The sequence below is a fragment of the Carettochelys insculpta genome, chromosome 17 (assembly GCF_033958435.1).
Source record: "Carettochelys insculpta isolate YL-2023 chromosome 17, ASM3395843v1, whole genome shotgun sequence".
Classification (NCBI taxonomy): Eukaryota; Metazoa; Chordata; order Testudines; family Carettochelyidae; genus Carettochelys; species Carettochelys insculpta.
In genome coordinates this window covers 21,019,303-21,036,484 of record NC_134153.1, presented here as the reverse complement: position 1 = coordinate 21,036,484, position 17,182 = coordinate 21,019,303, and the positions used below count along the sequence as shown (strand labels likewise).

Genomic DNA, 17,182 nt, shown 5'->3' with positions numbered 1-17,182 from the left:
TCTTTGGAGGTGGGTTTGGAGCCCAGTAACAATTACAGTCAACAGAACTGCTTACCCCATATGTATGGAGGAAGCAATGGAAGATGAGAGAGCATAATGTTGTGCAAACGTTTTGCTGGAAGACCATGTCACTGCCTTGTATATATCCGTAAGGGTTATGTTCTTGAGAAAGATGGTAGTGGAGGACACAGCTCAGGTAGAATGGATGGTGACAGGACCCAGAAGCTTCCTTTGGTAAAGAGCATAACAAGTGTGAATACAGGTGGAGATCCACTTGGACAGCCATTAAGACAAAATGGGGAGGCCCTTGAACCACTCCGCAAAGGACAGGAAGAGCCTAGAAGACTTGTGCCAAGGCCACATGAGCAAAGTGCTGGATGAATAAACTTTGTACCCCATGATGTCGAGTTTCTTATTTGTCTTGTGCTGCAGAGCGGAACAAAAGGATTTAGTTTTGTTGAGGATGGCATCCACCACTAACCAATTTGGCTGCAGATGGGTAAACGGAAACTGCACTTCCTTAGAGACCACAAAGTATCATTTGTTGGCCCTTTTGTTAGTGGGAAGGATGGGTGCTGGCGTCTGCCAGAGGATGTTTGTAGGGTCCATTATGGCCTCACCCATTGGCATCGCAATTCTGGAGGAGAGGGGTGGCTGCAGGATGCAGAGAAGTCTGTACTGGTTGACTGGCAACTCCAGCAGGTCCTTCTCCTGGGCCTGGGCCACTTGCCAAAATAGCTCCTCGAAAGCCCGTGAGTCGTCCGTAGAGGGAGGTGAAACCAGGAGCATTGCATCATCTAGCGAAGACGAGGAATGGCGTAATGGGGACCACCTTGGTATTCACCTTTCGAGGAGGGGAAAGACTGTATTTGGACACAGACTGGCTAACCTAGTGAGGAGGGCTTTAAACTATATTCGATGGGGGCAGGGGAGCAAAGCCCACAGGTAAGTGGAGAACATGGAAACCTGGGTGATGGGTCAGAAATGGGAGGCAGCATGCGCAACAATGTCAGAGTAAAAAGAGAGTCAGGGCAAAACAGGGAGGCAAGATCAAATCAATATCTTAGATGCCTGTATACAAATGCAACAAGTATGGGTAATAAGCAGGAAGAACTGGAAGTGCTAATAAATAAATATAACTATGACATCGTTGGCACCACAGAAACGTGGTGGGATAATACATGATTGGAATGTTGGTATTGAAGGGTACAGCCTGCTTAGGAAGGATAAACAGGGGAGAAAGGGGGAAGGTGTTGCCTTATATATTAAAATTGTACACACTTGGACTGATGTGGAGATGGATGTAGGAGATGGACATGTTGAGAGTCTCTGGGTTAGACTAAGAAGGGTAAAAAACAAGGGTGATGTCCTGCTAGGCGTCTACTACAGGCTGCCTAGCCAGGTGGAAGAGGTGGATGAGGCTTTTTTTAAACAACTAACAAAGTCAAGCAAGGCCCCAGATTTGGTGGTGATAGGGGACTTCAAATATCCAGATATATGTTGGGAAACTAATACAGTGGGGCACAGACTATCCAGTAAGTTCTTGGATTGTATTGGAGACAATTTTTTATTCCAAAAGGTTGAAAAAGCTACCGGGGGGAAGCTGTTTCAGATTTGATTTTAACAAATAGGGAGGAATTGGTAAAGAACTTGAAGGTGGAAGGCAGCTTGGGTGAAAGTGATCATGAAATCATAGAGTTCACAATCCTAAGGAAGGGTAGAACAGAAAACAGCAAAATAGAGATAATGAATTTCAGGAGGGCAGATTTTGGTAAACACAGAGAGATGGTGGGTAAGGTCCCATGGGAAGCAAAACTGAGGGGAAAAACAGCTGAGGAGAGTTGGCAGTTTTTTAAAGGGACATTATTAAGGGCCCAAAAGCAAGCTATCCCACTGTGTAGGAAAGATAGAAAATATGGAAAAAGACCACCTTGGCTTAACCAGGAGATCTTGCATGATCTCAAAATAAAAAAGGAATTGTATAAAAAATGGAAACAAGGAAAAATTACAAAGGATGAATACAGGAAAACACCACAAGAATGCAGGAGAAAGATTAGAAAGGCTAAGGCACAAAAGCCGCATCTACACGTGCACACTACTTTGAAGTAGCGGCACCAACTTCGAAATAGCGCCCGTCACGGCTACATGTGTTGGGCGCTATTTCGAAGTTAACATCGACGTTAGGCGGCGAGATGTCGAAGCCGCGAACCCCATGAGGGGATGGGAATAGCACCCTACTTTGACGTTGAACGTCGAAGTAGGGAAAGCGTAGTCGTTGCGCATCCCGCAACATTGAAATTGCGGGGTCCTCCATGGCGGCCATCAGCTGAGGGGTTGAGACACGCTCTCTCCAGCCCCTGAGCTCAATAGTGGCCGCTTGGAGCGGCCCCTTAAAGCTCTCCGCTCCCTGCTTTCCTGTGCAGGAAGCTGAGAGCGCGTGTAGGCAGTAGCAGTAACGCGCGGCTAGCCTGCACACTTCTCCGCAGCCACCCCCACCCCCACCCAATGCGATGGCCGCCCGGCAGCCCCCCCAGCGGCCACCCCCCCAAAGGGAGCCAGGGCTCACAGCCCAGCAGCCAGGAGAGCGCCAGCGAGGCATCCGTGGTCCCGGAAAGCCCTCCAGGGCCATCACTCCAGGCCAGCCCCTCGGCGGAGCAACGACCAGCCCCACGGCAGGGAAGACAGCAGACGCAGCACCACCACCCACCGGCGACGGATCCCCAGGTGCTGGCACTGCACCATCGGCAGCAGGAGGTCGCCGAGCAGTGGCTGCGGGTGGAGGAACGCCACCTCCACCTCCAGGAGCGGGCGCTGGCCTGGCGCCAGGAGGCGGGGGGGGCCTACATGTGGACCCTCAATTGCATTGCGGACTCCCTGGCCCCCCAGGCCGCCGCAGCGCCCGCCCTGCCTGCTCCAGCTGCTGCGCCATCTGCCGTCGCGCCGCCACCCACCACTGAGGGCCACTCTGCCGAGGGGGACCTAGGACCAGCTGACACTCGCCAGCCGTATCTCCTGGTCTGCCCAGCCCCCAGCCAGGGCTGCGGCCGAGGCAGGGATCCCGGCCGCCCACCCCCAGCGCTGGACTGTAGGGGCCTGGGGCCCAGGACATGCCCCTCCCCTTTGTATATATTCCCGCCCAGTTTATTGTTCTTTTCTTGTAAATAGTTTGTATTTGTGACCCATTACTTTGCTGATCCTTACCCACCCATGTAAATAGTTCTCCCCTTCCTTGTCTTCCCCTTTCATGTTATCCCGATTTTTATAACATATATATATTTATGAGTTTGATTTCCCCTGTACATAGTTTGTCTTGTTCAGAATATTTATAATAATAATAGTATAAGAGCTGTAGTAAAGAAATGTTTGAGTTGACAAACAACTGTCTGCTTTTATTTTTACAAGAAAAGTGGGGGGATGTGCTCTTGGGTGCTCTGTGGTGTGGGCGTAGGGGCAGGGAGTGTTGTGGAGGATGGGGGTGTGCAGTGGGGGGCCTGCCAGCGTTCACCCCGCAGCCTCATTGAAGTGGGCCCGCAGGGCCTCCCAGATGCGGGTCCCTTCAGGGTCCACCTGGCAACTGGGGGCAGCGGGTGGCTGCACATCAGCCCTGCCGGCCTCCACAGCCCAGCCGTGAAAGAAGGCCTCCCCCTTGTTCACCAGGTTGTGTAGGGCGCTGCACGTACCCACAATCTGGGGGATGTTGGTGGGGCCCGCATCAAGGCGGGTGAGGAGACACCTCCAGCGCCCTTTGAGGCAGCCAAATGTATGCTCCACCACCTGGCGCGCGTGGTTCAGGCTGCTGCGGGTTCATGACTGCGTCGCTCGAGGTGTGCGTGCCTATGGCTCTGCAGACTGTGTGCTGTGCAGGCTGCATGTGTCTGGGAGGGGCCCTTTAAGGGAGCAGCTAGCTGTTGCCCCAGAAACACTAGTTCGCCCTGTGACCCTGTCTGCAGCTGTTCCTGGCACCCTTATTTCAATGTGTGCTACTTTGGCGTGTAGATGTTCCCTCGCAGCGCCTATTTTGATGTGGTGCTGTGCAACGTCGATGTTGAACGTCGACGTTGCCAGCCCTGGAGGATGTGTAGACGTTATTCATCGAAATAAGCTACTTCGATGTCGCGTTCACGTGTAGACGTAGCTAAAATGAGCTCAAACTAGCTACAGGCATAAAGGAAAACAAGAAGGCTTTTTATAAATATATTAGAAACAAGACAACGACCAGGGACAGGATAGGGCCATTGCTCAGTGAGGAGGGAGAAACAGTAACAGGGAACTTGGAAATGGCAGAGATGCTTAATGACTTCTTTGTTTCGGTCTTCACTGAGAAGTCTGATGAAGGAATGCCCAACATAGTGAATGCTAGTGGGAAAGGGGTAGGGTTAGAAGTTGAAATAAAAAAAGAACAAGTCAAAAATCACTTAGGAAAATTAGATGTCTGCAAGTCACCAGGGCCTGATGAAATGCACCCTAGAATACTCAAGGAGCTGATAGAGGAGGTATCTGAGCCTTTATCTATCATTTTGGAAAAATCATGGGAGACAGGAGAGATTCCAGAAGACTGGAAAAGGGCAAATATAGTGCCTATCTATAAAAAGGGAAATACGAATAACCCAGGAAACTACAGGCCAGTCAGCTTAACTTCAGTACCAGGAAAGATAATGGAGCAGGCAATTAAAGAAATCATCTGCAAGCACTTGGAAGGTGGTAAGGTAATAGGAAACAGCCATCATGGGTTTGTAAAGAATAAATCTTGTCACACTAATCTGATAGCTTTCTTTGATAGGATAACGAGCCTTGTGGATAGGGGAGAAGCGGTAGATGTGGTATACCTAGACTTTAGTAAAGCATTTGATACGGTCTCTCATGATATTCTTATAAAAAAACTAGGCAAACACAATTTAGATGAGGCTACTGTAAGGTGGGTGCATAACTGGCTGGATAACCGTACCCAGAGAGTAGTTCTTAATGGTTCTCAATCCTGCTGGAAAAGTATAACAAGTGGGGTTCCGCAGGGGTCTGTGTTAGGACCAGTTCTGTTCAATATCTTCATCAATGATTTAGATATAGGCATAGAAAGTACGCTTATTAAGTTTGCAGAGGATACCACGTTGGGAGGGGTTGCAACTGCTTTGGAGGATAGGGTCATAATTCAAAATGATCCGGATAAATTGGAGAAATGGTCTGAGGTAAACAGGATGAAGTTTAATAAGGACAAATGCAAAGTGCTCCACTTGGGAAGGAACAATCAGTTTCACACATACAGAATGGGGAGAGACTGTCTAGGAACGACTACAGCAGAAAGGGATCTAGGGACTATAGTGGACCACAAGCTAAATATGAGTCAACAGTGTGATGCTGCTGCAAAAAAAGCAAACGTGGTTCTGGGATGCACTAACAGGTGTGTTGTGAACAAGACACGAGAAGTCATTCTTCCGCTCTACTCTGCGCTGGTTAGGCCTCAGCTGGAGTATTGTGTCCAGTTCTGGGCACCACAGTTCAAAAAAGATGTGGAGAAACTAGAGAGGGTCCAGAAAAGAGTGACAAGAATGATTAAAGATCTAGAGAATGTGACCTATGAAAAAAAAGTTGAAAGAATTGGGGCTTGTTTAGTTTCAAAAAGAGAAGACTGAGGGGCAACATGATAGAGGTTTTCAGGTTTCTAAAAGGGAGTCATACGGAGGAAGGAGAAAACTTGTTCTTCTTGGCCTCTGAGAATAGAACAAGAGGCAACAGGCTTAAACTGCAGCAAGGGAGGTTTAAGTTGGACATTAGGAAAAAGTTCCTAACTGTCAGGGCGGTCAAACAGTGGAATAAATTGCCAAGGGAGGTTGTGGAATCTCCATCACTGGAGATATTTAAAAACAGGTTAGATAGATGTCTGTCAGGGATGGTTTAGATAATATTTGGTCCTGCCATTGGGGCAGGGGGCTGGACTCGATGGCCTCTCAAGGTCCCTTCCAATCCTAGTGTTCTATGATTCTATCTTCACCCTCTGAAAGAGAATCCTCATCTCCAGAATGCTGTGATGGTGCGTATGTGGCCAACGTGTTGGGCTGTGGCAACATGGGTTACCGCTCATGCGCAGCACAGGAAATGAGAGCTATAGAAGAATTTCTGAGTGCAAGAACGAGGACGAACTGACACCCAGAGGGAGCACCCATGGGGACACTACTTTAAGAAGAACCATCTCTCTCTCTCTCACAGTCTGTTCCAGACCTACAAGGAGGTAGGTGTCCTCAACAGCTGTTAGATGATCATTGGGCAGAGTCAAACACTGATCCCTCCACAAAGCTGAAATTAATTTCTTTGACTGTGACAGCAAAAGTGTACCAAACTAGTTTTAATTAGAATTCACTGCATTGCCTAACACCACAAGGTTTTACTTTGGTGACAGCACGGGACTAGAAATCAAGGGACTTAAACTATTTGTCAGTGCTGAAAACGTCCTCTGCAACTTTTGACAAGTCATACAGGGAAACTTAGATGCTGACAGTATGAATGTTAAATGGGGATAATAAAAAAAACAAAAAAAGTATGATTTGTACTATGTTGATACCCACAAAATACTAGGCATTGCAAATTTATAGAGAAAGGTACAGTCCATCCCTTGAAGAGGCTGTAATTTAAGGAACAGATTCTAATTCGTCTTTATCACACTGAATAACACCTTACATCTCAGGTAGCCTTACTGAAGTCAAATTGACACCCACTTGGAGTAGGTCTACACAGCCACAGCTGTGAACTGGGTCAAATAATCTGGGCTCCTAGGGCTGCTGTAAAGCCTAGCCCCTTTCCTAGGTTCAGAACCTGAACTCAAGCCCCAGCTGCAACTCCAAAGTATGGTCAATGCAGCTATTTTCGTGCAAGCCTTGCAAACTGAGTCTCTTTACCCCAAACCAGGAATGCTCACTTTACACACCCCCTTTACAGCCAGAGCAGTGTAAAGGGACTTGAGTGTAAATGAGAGAGTCAGGGCCACAGAATGACACAATGCTAAATTATGTCGGTATAAATCTTGCCATCCTACTTTGAAGACGCTTATTATGTTCTGAATAGTCATGTAAAAATTCCAAACCCTCTTGTTTTGATTACAATAAATGCATGCCAAGACTCTAAGAATCTCAAAATGTTATCCAGCAGACGTATCCAGCTCTTCTTTCTTGTGCCTGGAAATACAGAGATTTTATTTTTCCTTACATGTGTTGTGAAGCATTGGGAAAAAGATGTGAATACTGGGGAGCTGAATCTTCAGGACCATGAGGTGCAGCATGGCTGAGAACCATCAATACTGGCCTATGTGGATACATCTTCTTGGAGATTCTGAAGAAGCTGATACTATCATTGGTGATCAGGTCAGTTAGATAATCCTGGAAGAAGAGGAAATAGTTTAATAAAATATTCCATCAGCCAGTCTGAGTCCTAGACAGTCTTGAGTAGCATGAGAGCCTGGGGAAATTCAGATTATTTACCCTGGAAAGGAACAATAGGAAGAGTAAGTTTAGGTTGTTAAAAGTATGAACAGTAAATGAAAATACAAGTCACTTCCTACCTCTCTAGCCTGTGATATGGAAGAAAAAAAAACCCAAGGCCCCTCAAAACAATCAAGGGTAGCTAAATTTAGACCAACTAGAAAAGCCTCTTCATGCATGCATCTAGCCAAGTTGTGGCACTCACTAGTTCAGATGGTCAGTCAAATACCATTCCTGGACTTTAAAAGGTAAAGGATATTACTGGACTGTTTGTGTTCTGGGGTTGAGAGTTTGAAAGCATGCTAGAGAATTTAGACCCCTGTCCACTGAACAAGTGCTATTAAAACTTCAACTGATTGGGGAAGGTTGGCACAGTCATGTCTCCATTAAAAAACAGAAAGAAAAAAAAAGAGTCCCCTTGGAAAACACAAGCTGATCATCCTTGCACGTAGAGCATCAAATACATGTTGTGATATTGAATGAATAAGGCTAGAAAACAGTGATTTGTGACAAGCCCTGCATGTCAAGAAAATGCAACACACCAACATAAGTTTCAGACAGCGGTATGGTATTAGTTATTGCAGAACACCACACACAGAGAAAAGACTGGCCTTTCACCTTCAAGAGCCAAGGTAAAACCCCATGCAGTATCTTGCTTTTGTCAAGTCACCAAGTACGGAGTGTGGTTCCCATTAAAGAGGATGGAATACCTCCCCAGTTCTCCCTTCAAGCACAGCTTTCTTCCATTAGCCTAGTCCCTTTCCTCTCAGTGCACCTCCTCTTCCCCTCAGGTAAAGGTAATGCAAAGGCACCAGAAAAACAGACCTAGAGACTGAACTACTCTATTTCACTATATAACAAATAAAATACAGTACTCTTTTGTCTTCCCTCTATCTTTCTCATCCCTGCCATGGAAGTGCAAGAGAGATTCACCTTTCATTCCTCAAAGGGGCCTCTTTCACTTAATTTCAGTGTTCAAATTTAACATGTTTGCTTGCTGCCTCCCCCAGAATCAGTCAGAACAGTCTCCAATTTACATGTTTGTACATCAATTGACTTGAAGCACTCCTGCTATTCCAATCTTAGGTTTATCCAATCCAAGTTTGCCATCTGTTATGAATTACATGGTGTATTTGTGGTAGCAGTAACTATCTTCAGTGGACAAACCACACACCACCAACTCATTTCAATTATCACAAAAGAAAAAAAAAATAAAGCAAGGCACGTTGCACCTTAAAAACTAACATTATTATTTATTAGGTGATAAGCTTTTGTGGGACAGACCTACTTCGTCCGCTCTGGAGAATAACTGATAACAGAGAAAGAGAATTTTAAAAAGATAGGGGGTGGGGGAGGAGAAAAAAAAAAAACTTTTGCAAGTATCTATTAAGTTAAATGAGATGCCTGCAGTCACTGCAAATACCAAAGGTGGGGAAATTGTCCTTGTAATGCGTGAGATAACTGATATCTTTGTTGAGTCCATGGTGATAGGTATCAAACCTGAAAATAAATTCCAATTCAGCTGTCTCCCTTTGTAATCTTGTGTTAAAATCCCTTTGTTTTAAAGCACATACTATTAAAATATTGAAGACTGTACCCTGACAAACTGAAATGCTCACTTACTGGTTTATGTCAATTCAGATTCCTAATGATTGATTTGTATTCATTCATTCTTTGCAGCAGGGATTGTCCAGTTTGTCCACATGGCAGAGGGGCATTGCGGGTACATGATGGCATCTATCACATTAGTGAAAGTGCAGGAATATGAGCCCCGATCACATAACTAACATGGTTAGGTTCAGTGATGGTATCTCTAGAGTAAATATGTGGAAAGAGTTGGCAACGGGGTTTGCTGCAAAGAAGGGTTCCAGGATTAGTATTTCTGTGGTGTGGCATGTGCCTGCTAATGAGAATTTTCCTGAGGTTGGGCAGTTGTCTGTAGGAAAGAACAGGCCCGTCACCAATGGCCTGTGAGAGTGCAGCATCATGTTCCAATATAGGTTGTAGATTGTCAATAATGTGCTGGAGGGGTTTCAGTTGGGGGGCTATATGTGACGACAAGGTTATTAATCTCCTTGCGCCTATCCAAGTAGTAGCTGGTTTGGGTATTCATCTGGCCCCGTCAATCTGTTTCTTTATTTCTCCCAGAGGATAATTAAGATTTACGAATGCTGGAAGAGATCTTGATATTTTTGGTCTGTCAGTAGGACTGGAGCAGATACCATTGCATCTTAAAAGTTGACTATAAATGATGGATTATGTGATGTATCCTGGATGGAAGCTGGAGGCATGTTGGTAAGTGTACCAGTCAGTGGGCTTCCGGTATAGAGTGGTACTGATTTGACCATCAGTGATTTGTACTGAGGTGTCCAGGAAATGGATCTCTTGTGTGGAATGGTCAAGGCTGAGATGGATGGTGGGATGCAAGTTGTTGAAATCCTTGTGGAATTCTTCAAAGGTCTCTTTACCATGGGTCCAAATGATGAAGATATCATCAATGTAGCATAAGTGAATGAGGGGCAATAGAGGACAGGAGCTGAGGAAACATTGTTCTAAGTCATCCATAAAAAAGTTAGCATCCTGTGGGGCCATGTGGGTGCTCACAGCAGTGCTGCTGATCTGGAGGTATAAACTGTACCCAAATTGGAAACAAGTTGTGGGTGAAGATAAAGTTTCATAGCTCAGCCACCAGATGTGCTGTGGTAACATCTGGGATAGTGCTTCTAATCGCTTGTAGTCCATTTTTACATGGAATATTTGTGTACAGAGCCTCTCCAGTCATGGTGTCAATGATGGTATTTTCATGAAGATTTCGGATGTTCTGTAATTTCCTCAGGAAGTCAGTGGTATCTCAGAGATAGCTAGGAGTGCTGGTATCATAAGGTTTGAGTGGGGAGTCCATCTTATCGAGCTGATTCCTCAGCTTTTTCTCTTTCAGTTATCAGTTATTCTCCAGGTTTGAGGAAGTGGGTCTGTCCCATGAGAGCTCATCACCTAATAAATAATATTGTTAGTCTTTAAGGTGCACTGGGACTGCCTTTTTTGTTTTGTGAAGATACAGACTAACACGGCTACCTCGCTGAGGTCATCTCAATTTTGAAAGCTTGTGTAGATAAGCACAGCTCCACCAAAAACAATGGAGACCCACCAACTCAGGACCTCACCCTATATTTTTTATATATGGAAAACTCTTCTTAATATCTCTTAAGGAACTGGAAAAAAAAAATCAATATTCTGACAGAGAACTCTGGAATAATAATGCACTCACATTTAACTAAAACATCAAGGTTGACAAATTTTTGGTTCTCTGTGCCTTAAATATTGAGTCTGTTCTGGTGTGGCTACGATCTGAAGAAGTGGGTCTGTCCCATGAAAACTCATCACCTAATAAATTATTTTGTTCATCTTTAAAGTGCTACTGGACTGCTTTTTTGTTTTGATAGTACATAGACTAGCAGGGCTACCTCTCTGTTACTATTTAACTAAAGCATGTAGGTATTTTCTAAGCCTGCTGTAAGACATAAGATCTTTCTGTTTGCATTACATTCATGGGTTAGACCTGCAACAGAATATGGATTTCTATTCCATTCTGAAGGGCAAGGGCACTTGACAGATCACCATTGTCCTCTAATTAAAATTTTGTAAAAATACACATTTGGAAAGGCTAAGGCCAAATGGAAATACTGTCGTGAATTAATTTTTGTTTGAGCTGCCAGTTGAGAGATTTAAAAAAATTAAATGCAATTTTTTTTAAACCTAAATATGACAAATTGTGCTAATGAAGTAAACTGATAAGAAACTGAGAGAAAACATGTAACTGACTAGTTACATTTTTTCATACAATTGACTTGTTAAATTTTCTGGCTAACATTTAGACTTTAAAAAGTGACCAGTGATTCTGTTTGCCTTAATTTTTGAAGATCCAAACTTAAAATACTTTTAAAGGGTCTGATTTTCAGAGAAAATGTGCCTGTTCTTCACTTTCGAACAATGTGGCCTTTAAATGAGCCAATAAAAAGCAAGCTAACATTCAAATGTTAAAAGTGGGCTTTTTTCTTTAACTTTGTAACAGTATTTTTAATAATGATATCTATGTTTTAAAAGCAATTCTCAACCTTACATTTGCCCTTTAATATGGACTTTGTATTAAATTTGGATCTCAAATATTTAATTTGCACAACTAGGAGGTCAATAGCTTATAGAAATCTCAATGGGCTTTGCTAACTTGTGTGCCAGTGAGGCAAGAGATACTGGAAACAGAAAGGTACAGTACTTGTTTAATGACGCAGAAAGGCCATTAAAACAATCTCTCTGAAGTCATGTTACCTCAACTTGTCCCTTAGTGGACAATTTAGTTATTAAAAGAAAAACATAAAAGGCAGGAAGGAAACATACCACAGCATGTTTCAACTATTGATTGATCCATCACTCAACTCCAAATGTTACCATCAATACATATTGCTTTATACACTGATGGCAATGAATTACAGTAGCAATCTATATACAAAGATGTGATGGTCCTTTGGAACATCTATTTTCTACCAGGCATTTTTGAAAACAGGAGTTCCGGTAGATGTGCATACAGCTTACAGATGAAGAGCTGTACAAAATGAAATATGAGTGTTTTAAAAGTATCTTATATACCAAACAGTACTGTGGGTTTTGAAGAGAGTGAATTTCCCCCTTAGCTCCCTTTGGTGCAATTGAGAACCAAAACCAGTAAAATCACTTATTTCATGTTATTCCACTGAAAATTTTCTAACACTACCTTGCAATAGTTTGGCTGTTAAGATCAGCACTGCTGTCTGTTACAGATTAAAAGAGAAATGGGAAAGCCACATAAATCTGTTAAGCATCTGTCCTTTCCACGTATCACCTGGTAATCAGAGAAACCTGAGAATCCTATTTAGGTTCCACTGTTGACACGAAGCACACTAAACTTAAAAACAAAACAACAAGAGACACCCAAAATATACTTTGTTTCTTTAAGAAAAACATTCCATGTACACATCAACACAAAAATAAAAAGCACTGAAGCAGCATTTGTATTTTAACAAAGCGTGTGGGGGGGTGGGTTAACTGGAATTGAATCCTCTCATGAAAATCTACTTACAAATAACTAAGATGAGAGCTATAGTTATAGTTAACTGTAATTATAACTTTTTAACTTATAAGTCCCAAACTACATGGATGTCACTTCACAGCTATTTACTGCCCCCAACCTTCAAACTGTGTCCCTTTCATTCTTGGGCTATTCCCCTTCAGGTTCCAGTTTTTTCAACCAAAGCAGTTTACCAATAAATTATTTACAGCCATAAATCGGATTCTGTTACCCGCTTTAGGAAATCACAAGCTGGTTGCTTTGACAAATGCATTCATTTTCATTAAATCAACAAGCATTCTCTCTGCCAGTGGGCACTGTGCAGTATAGGAAGAGACGGAAAATGCCTCAGTACATACACACTGATCCACCCACCCACTCTAAAGGAGAAGGAGTCAGATACTAATCTTATGTGCACTTGTGCAACCCCAATGAAGTCAGTTTTATTCTTCCAGGCCTACACCAGTGTAACAGGCCAGAGTCAGGCCCAGTGTGAGTTAACTGAAGTAGAGAGAGCCCGGATGCAATTTAACCCATTTTTCAGCTTGTAAAGCTCACTGAAGAAGGGTTTACAGTCTTGCAGCAGCTAAGTGAAGAGATAATGTATGGTCCAGAAATGGAGAGATGTATGTTCTAAAGCCACATTAGGGACTGAAACAGATTTTACTAGCACAGTCTTTCATATGTATATGAAAACAATCGTTTAATTAGACTGAATCCATAAAGTGTTTGTAGCCTGCTCACAGTTACATCCAAAGGGGAAAAAAATTCAAAATAAAATCAACAGGACTTACCCTAGAGTAATCAAATCCATGCTTCTCTTTAACACCATTTCTACAGAGTGTGTAGTTGTAAAAGCGAGAGTTTTTAAGTAATCCAACCCATTCTTTCCAGCCTGGAGGCACGTAAGAACCATTATATTCATTGAGGTACTTCCCAAAGAAAGCTGCAGGAAAGAGAGGAGAGCTAGAGTTAGGAGGTATAATACAAATACCTCAGAGACCCCACTCTTCAGTTTTTGTCCTCCTCCAGGTGCATCTAACCATACAGTGAGATATTTTATGAAATTCTGTGTACAGCCTTCCCTGCATTTCAGAGCTCTCTAATAATATAGACCCTCTTGTAAGAAGTACATCGGACCAAGCTAATAACTGAAACTGCATTTAAAGTACCTATAATGGTTGATAATACATTCAAGGGCAGTGAAACTGAGCAAAACATGTCTCAAATAAAGTCAATCGCCACATTATCTCATCCTACCCTTAATCACCCAATTTAGCAGCCTTCTTCACATAGGTTAAATGAGTATAACCAATCTCCTCCAGCTAAGTAAGTGCTCACAGCATGAGACTGGGATAGGAGACAACAACAAATGAGGTAGTTTACAAAGTGATGAAATTTTAAGCCAAAATGCTTAAAAGAAACTGACCAGCAGCCTGTCTGGCAGAAGAAATAAAGGGCACAAGAGACATTAAAGAAAGCTACACAGGCGTGTGTGCCTTCCTTCTAGAATAACTATTCAGACTGACCAAGCTCTTGTAAACTTCAGATGTACTGACACAAATGCCTTACTAGAAAATGGAAAGGAAGAATGCAAAATATTAGAGAGAAAAGCACAAATTCATCAGGACGTTACAATACCTCCAATGATGCTTTTCTCGTACAGCTGTTTTTAAATATTAAAAGTTATCAGCACACAACTGTCACTAAACAATTCACCTGTTACGTAATGACTACAAATGCAGGGTTGTTGTATTGAAATGCCCCATTGCGGCATCCAATCCGATAAGGTCTATGGCAAAATTCTGTTGAACTTGCAGAGTGGATCTTGACAATGACATCCCACTCATAGTTCCCTTGAATCTTAGTGTTTAGTGGCTTCACCATATGAACAAAGAAACACAATGGAGTAGAGCAGAAACTATCACATACACAGATTTTATCAGAGTAATTGAGCCAGAGAGGGGTTAACTGACCTGTAATCTGTATGCAGTGCTGTGGCAAGGTCAGGCCAAGTTCCAGAGTATCAGAAGGAAGGAAGGGGATACCTTCCTTAAAAACAAACAAACAATCTTTTCTGAACCCCCTCTGCTAGTCTTTAAACAACACAGCAGCCTCTCCAAGCTTATCAGAAGTAAGCTCCCCATAGACTAAGACACATCACCAAGGAAGGAAAATAATTGTTCTACTTAACCTTTGATGATAGGACAAAAAGCTTAAATAGCAGCAAGAGAGTTTTAGGTTGGACATCAGGAAAAGGCTTCCTGCCAGGGTGATAAAGCACTGGAAGAAATTGCTAGGGAGGTCTTGGAATCTCCACCACTGTGGATTAGTAAGCAGGTTAGACAAGCACATGTTGGGGATGGTCTAAATCAATGGTTCCCAACCTTTTTACTATTGCAGACCCCCAGTCGTCCTCCAAAAACAACCTCAAACCATTCGTTGACCCCCCCACATCAAAGCCAATTCTAGCCACTAGGTACACTTCATTAAACGAAAATGGGAACCACAACATAGATTTTTGGACAGCAATTAACATTACTGGAAGGTATTTAATTTAAAAATAATAATTGATTGTAACTTTGCATTTTATTTAACACTTCTTTTCTATGATCATTTTTATTTATCTTTCCCCTGCCCACAGACATCCTCCTATACCCTCATGGATCCCAAGTTAGGAACCACTGGTTTAGATGGTGCTTGGTCCTGCCACAAGTGCCGGAGACTGGACTTGATGACTTCTTGTGTTTCCCTCCAATTTTATGATTCTAAGGCAATATGGAATCAAACCTTGTGCAAACCTTGTAGTCATGTCTCCACTATTAGTGATCACTCTCCACAACACACCTTTCAAGATCCATGGGTTCTCGACATGCCCTGTTACAAGCTGTGGTGCACCTCATTGAGTGCACTAAGCACCCCGGCAGCAGCTATGAAGGTTAAACCAGACAATCATTACGCTCTCAAATGAACTCTCACAGGAAAATATTAAGACAAATTAAGCACCACATCCCCTCTCAGTGAAAACTGTTCATAGAACCATCACCCTGAATCTGACCTCTCAGGCCTCATTCTCAAAGGAAACCAGCACAACACACAAACACTTTCCAAAGATGAGCCTGGGAGCTGAAATTTATCTCTTCACTAAACACCAAAAATCATGGTCTGGATAGTGACTCTGGATTTATGCCTTATTAAACCAGCTAATAAGACCCCCAACCTCACATTGTTTCCTTCCCCTTCCTCTTCTCCCTCTGACCTGACTTTGACTTAAACCCTTACTCCAGGTGGAGCATAGGTCACCTACAAGTCTCCTCCACTTCACTCTGTCTCATGACAAAAGTAGCTGAGCCCAAAAGTCACGGTGGTTGTCCTTCAGTCTCAGTATATCTTCTCCACATTGTCCAAGGTCATCTTCCTCTATTGTGTTTTCCTTGTGGGTTTCATTTGAGAGCCCCATTGTGAAGAATTCCAGTCCCCCTGTTCCAATCGACATGTTACGCTTCCCACTTTCAGTGACACCACCCTCACCAAAATCAGGATGGACTATGCTGAATGATGGTTTTCAGAGAGAGAGTGTGGCGTAGCCATCCGAATGGATGGGTGCTAAAGAGCCACTTCAGTTTGAATGGGCCTTTGAAATGTGTGTTAACCATTTATGCTAAACCATCTGTATGCTCCCTTGTTTTTAGCTGTGGCACAGAGCGAGGCCAGGTCTACACCACAGACCTGTACACTCATCCCTCTTTTAACGAGTACTCTCTAAAACAAGTGATGCATATATTTACCACTGTTCACTATCCGAGTGAACTTCCCCTGCTCATACGAGCCGGAGGTGGGGTCCCTGGCCAGAGCGTGGGGAGATCTGCAGCCCCGGGACCCGAGCTGAGCCTGCTGCGTGGTCCTTGGCCAGGGCATGGGGAGACCCACAGCTGGAGCTGAGCCCACCACAGGGTCCCTGGCCAGGGTGCGGGGAGAACCACAGCTGGAGCTGACTCCACTGCGTGGTCCCTGGCTGGGGCGTGGGGAGACCTGCGGTCCCGTGGCTGGGGCGCAGGGCCCCTAGCCAGGGTGACCCCCCGCCCCACAGCTGGAGCTGAGCCTGCTGCGGGGTCCCGCCCAGCCCGATCCCAACACTCCCCCTGCAGCAGTGCCCCACACATCCCCCCCCACCCCACCCAGTCCCAACATTCCCCCAGCCTATACCTCCCCACTCCCCTCACCACAGCCCACTCCCAACACCCACCCCGTCCCCTTCCAAACCTCCCTGCCTGCTGCACTTCCTGCCCCCATACCTCTGCTGCAGCCGGGAGGAACAACCACCACCTCCTCCTCCACAGGAGCCGCCTGCAGGTTTTAACCCTCCCTCCCACTCATGGCCCCAAACTACCCCCAGCCTTTAACTCTCTCCAACTCCCACCCCCCACAACCCAAGGTTCACTTACTTTCCAAAGCAGCGCCACCTGCTGCCACTCCTTCACTGAGTTTGGAGCATTAGGAACCAATCAGACACTTTTACATGTCTTTTAATGGTAATTTAATGTCCCTCTTATGAGTTTTCGCCTATGAGCGGAATGTTGGGAACCAATTATGCTCGTACAGCAAGGCATGAGTG

The 17,182-nt window shown here is 44.2% G+C and overlaps 1 protein-coding gene across 2 annotated transcripts in view; it reads right to left on the bottom strand.

The window, feature by feature from the left end:
• The window catches only part of SULF2 (sulfatase 2), a 258,582-nt gene that overhangs the window by 51,383 nt on the left and 190,017 nt on the right, over positions 1-17,182 (bottom strand). For both annotated transcript variants that reach the window (XM_075011862.1, XM_075011861.1), the window contains 2 exons: positions 13,362-13,513; positions 7,195-7,364 (listed from right to left, as the gene is read on the bottom strand). In XM_075011862.1, coding sequence (XP_074867963.1) covers positions 7,195-7,364; positions 13,362-13,513 — 322 coding nt within the window. The remainder of the gene's footprint in view (positions 1-7,194; positions 7,365-13,361; positions 13,514-17,182) is intronic.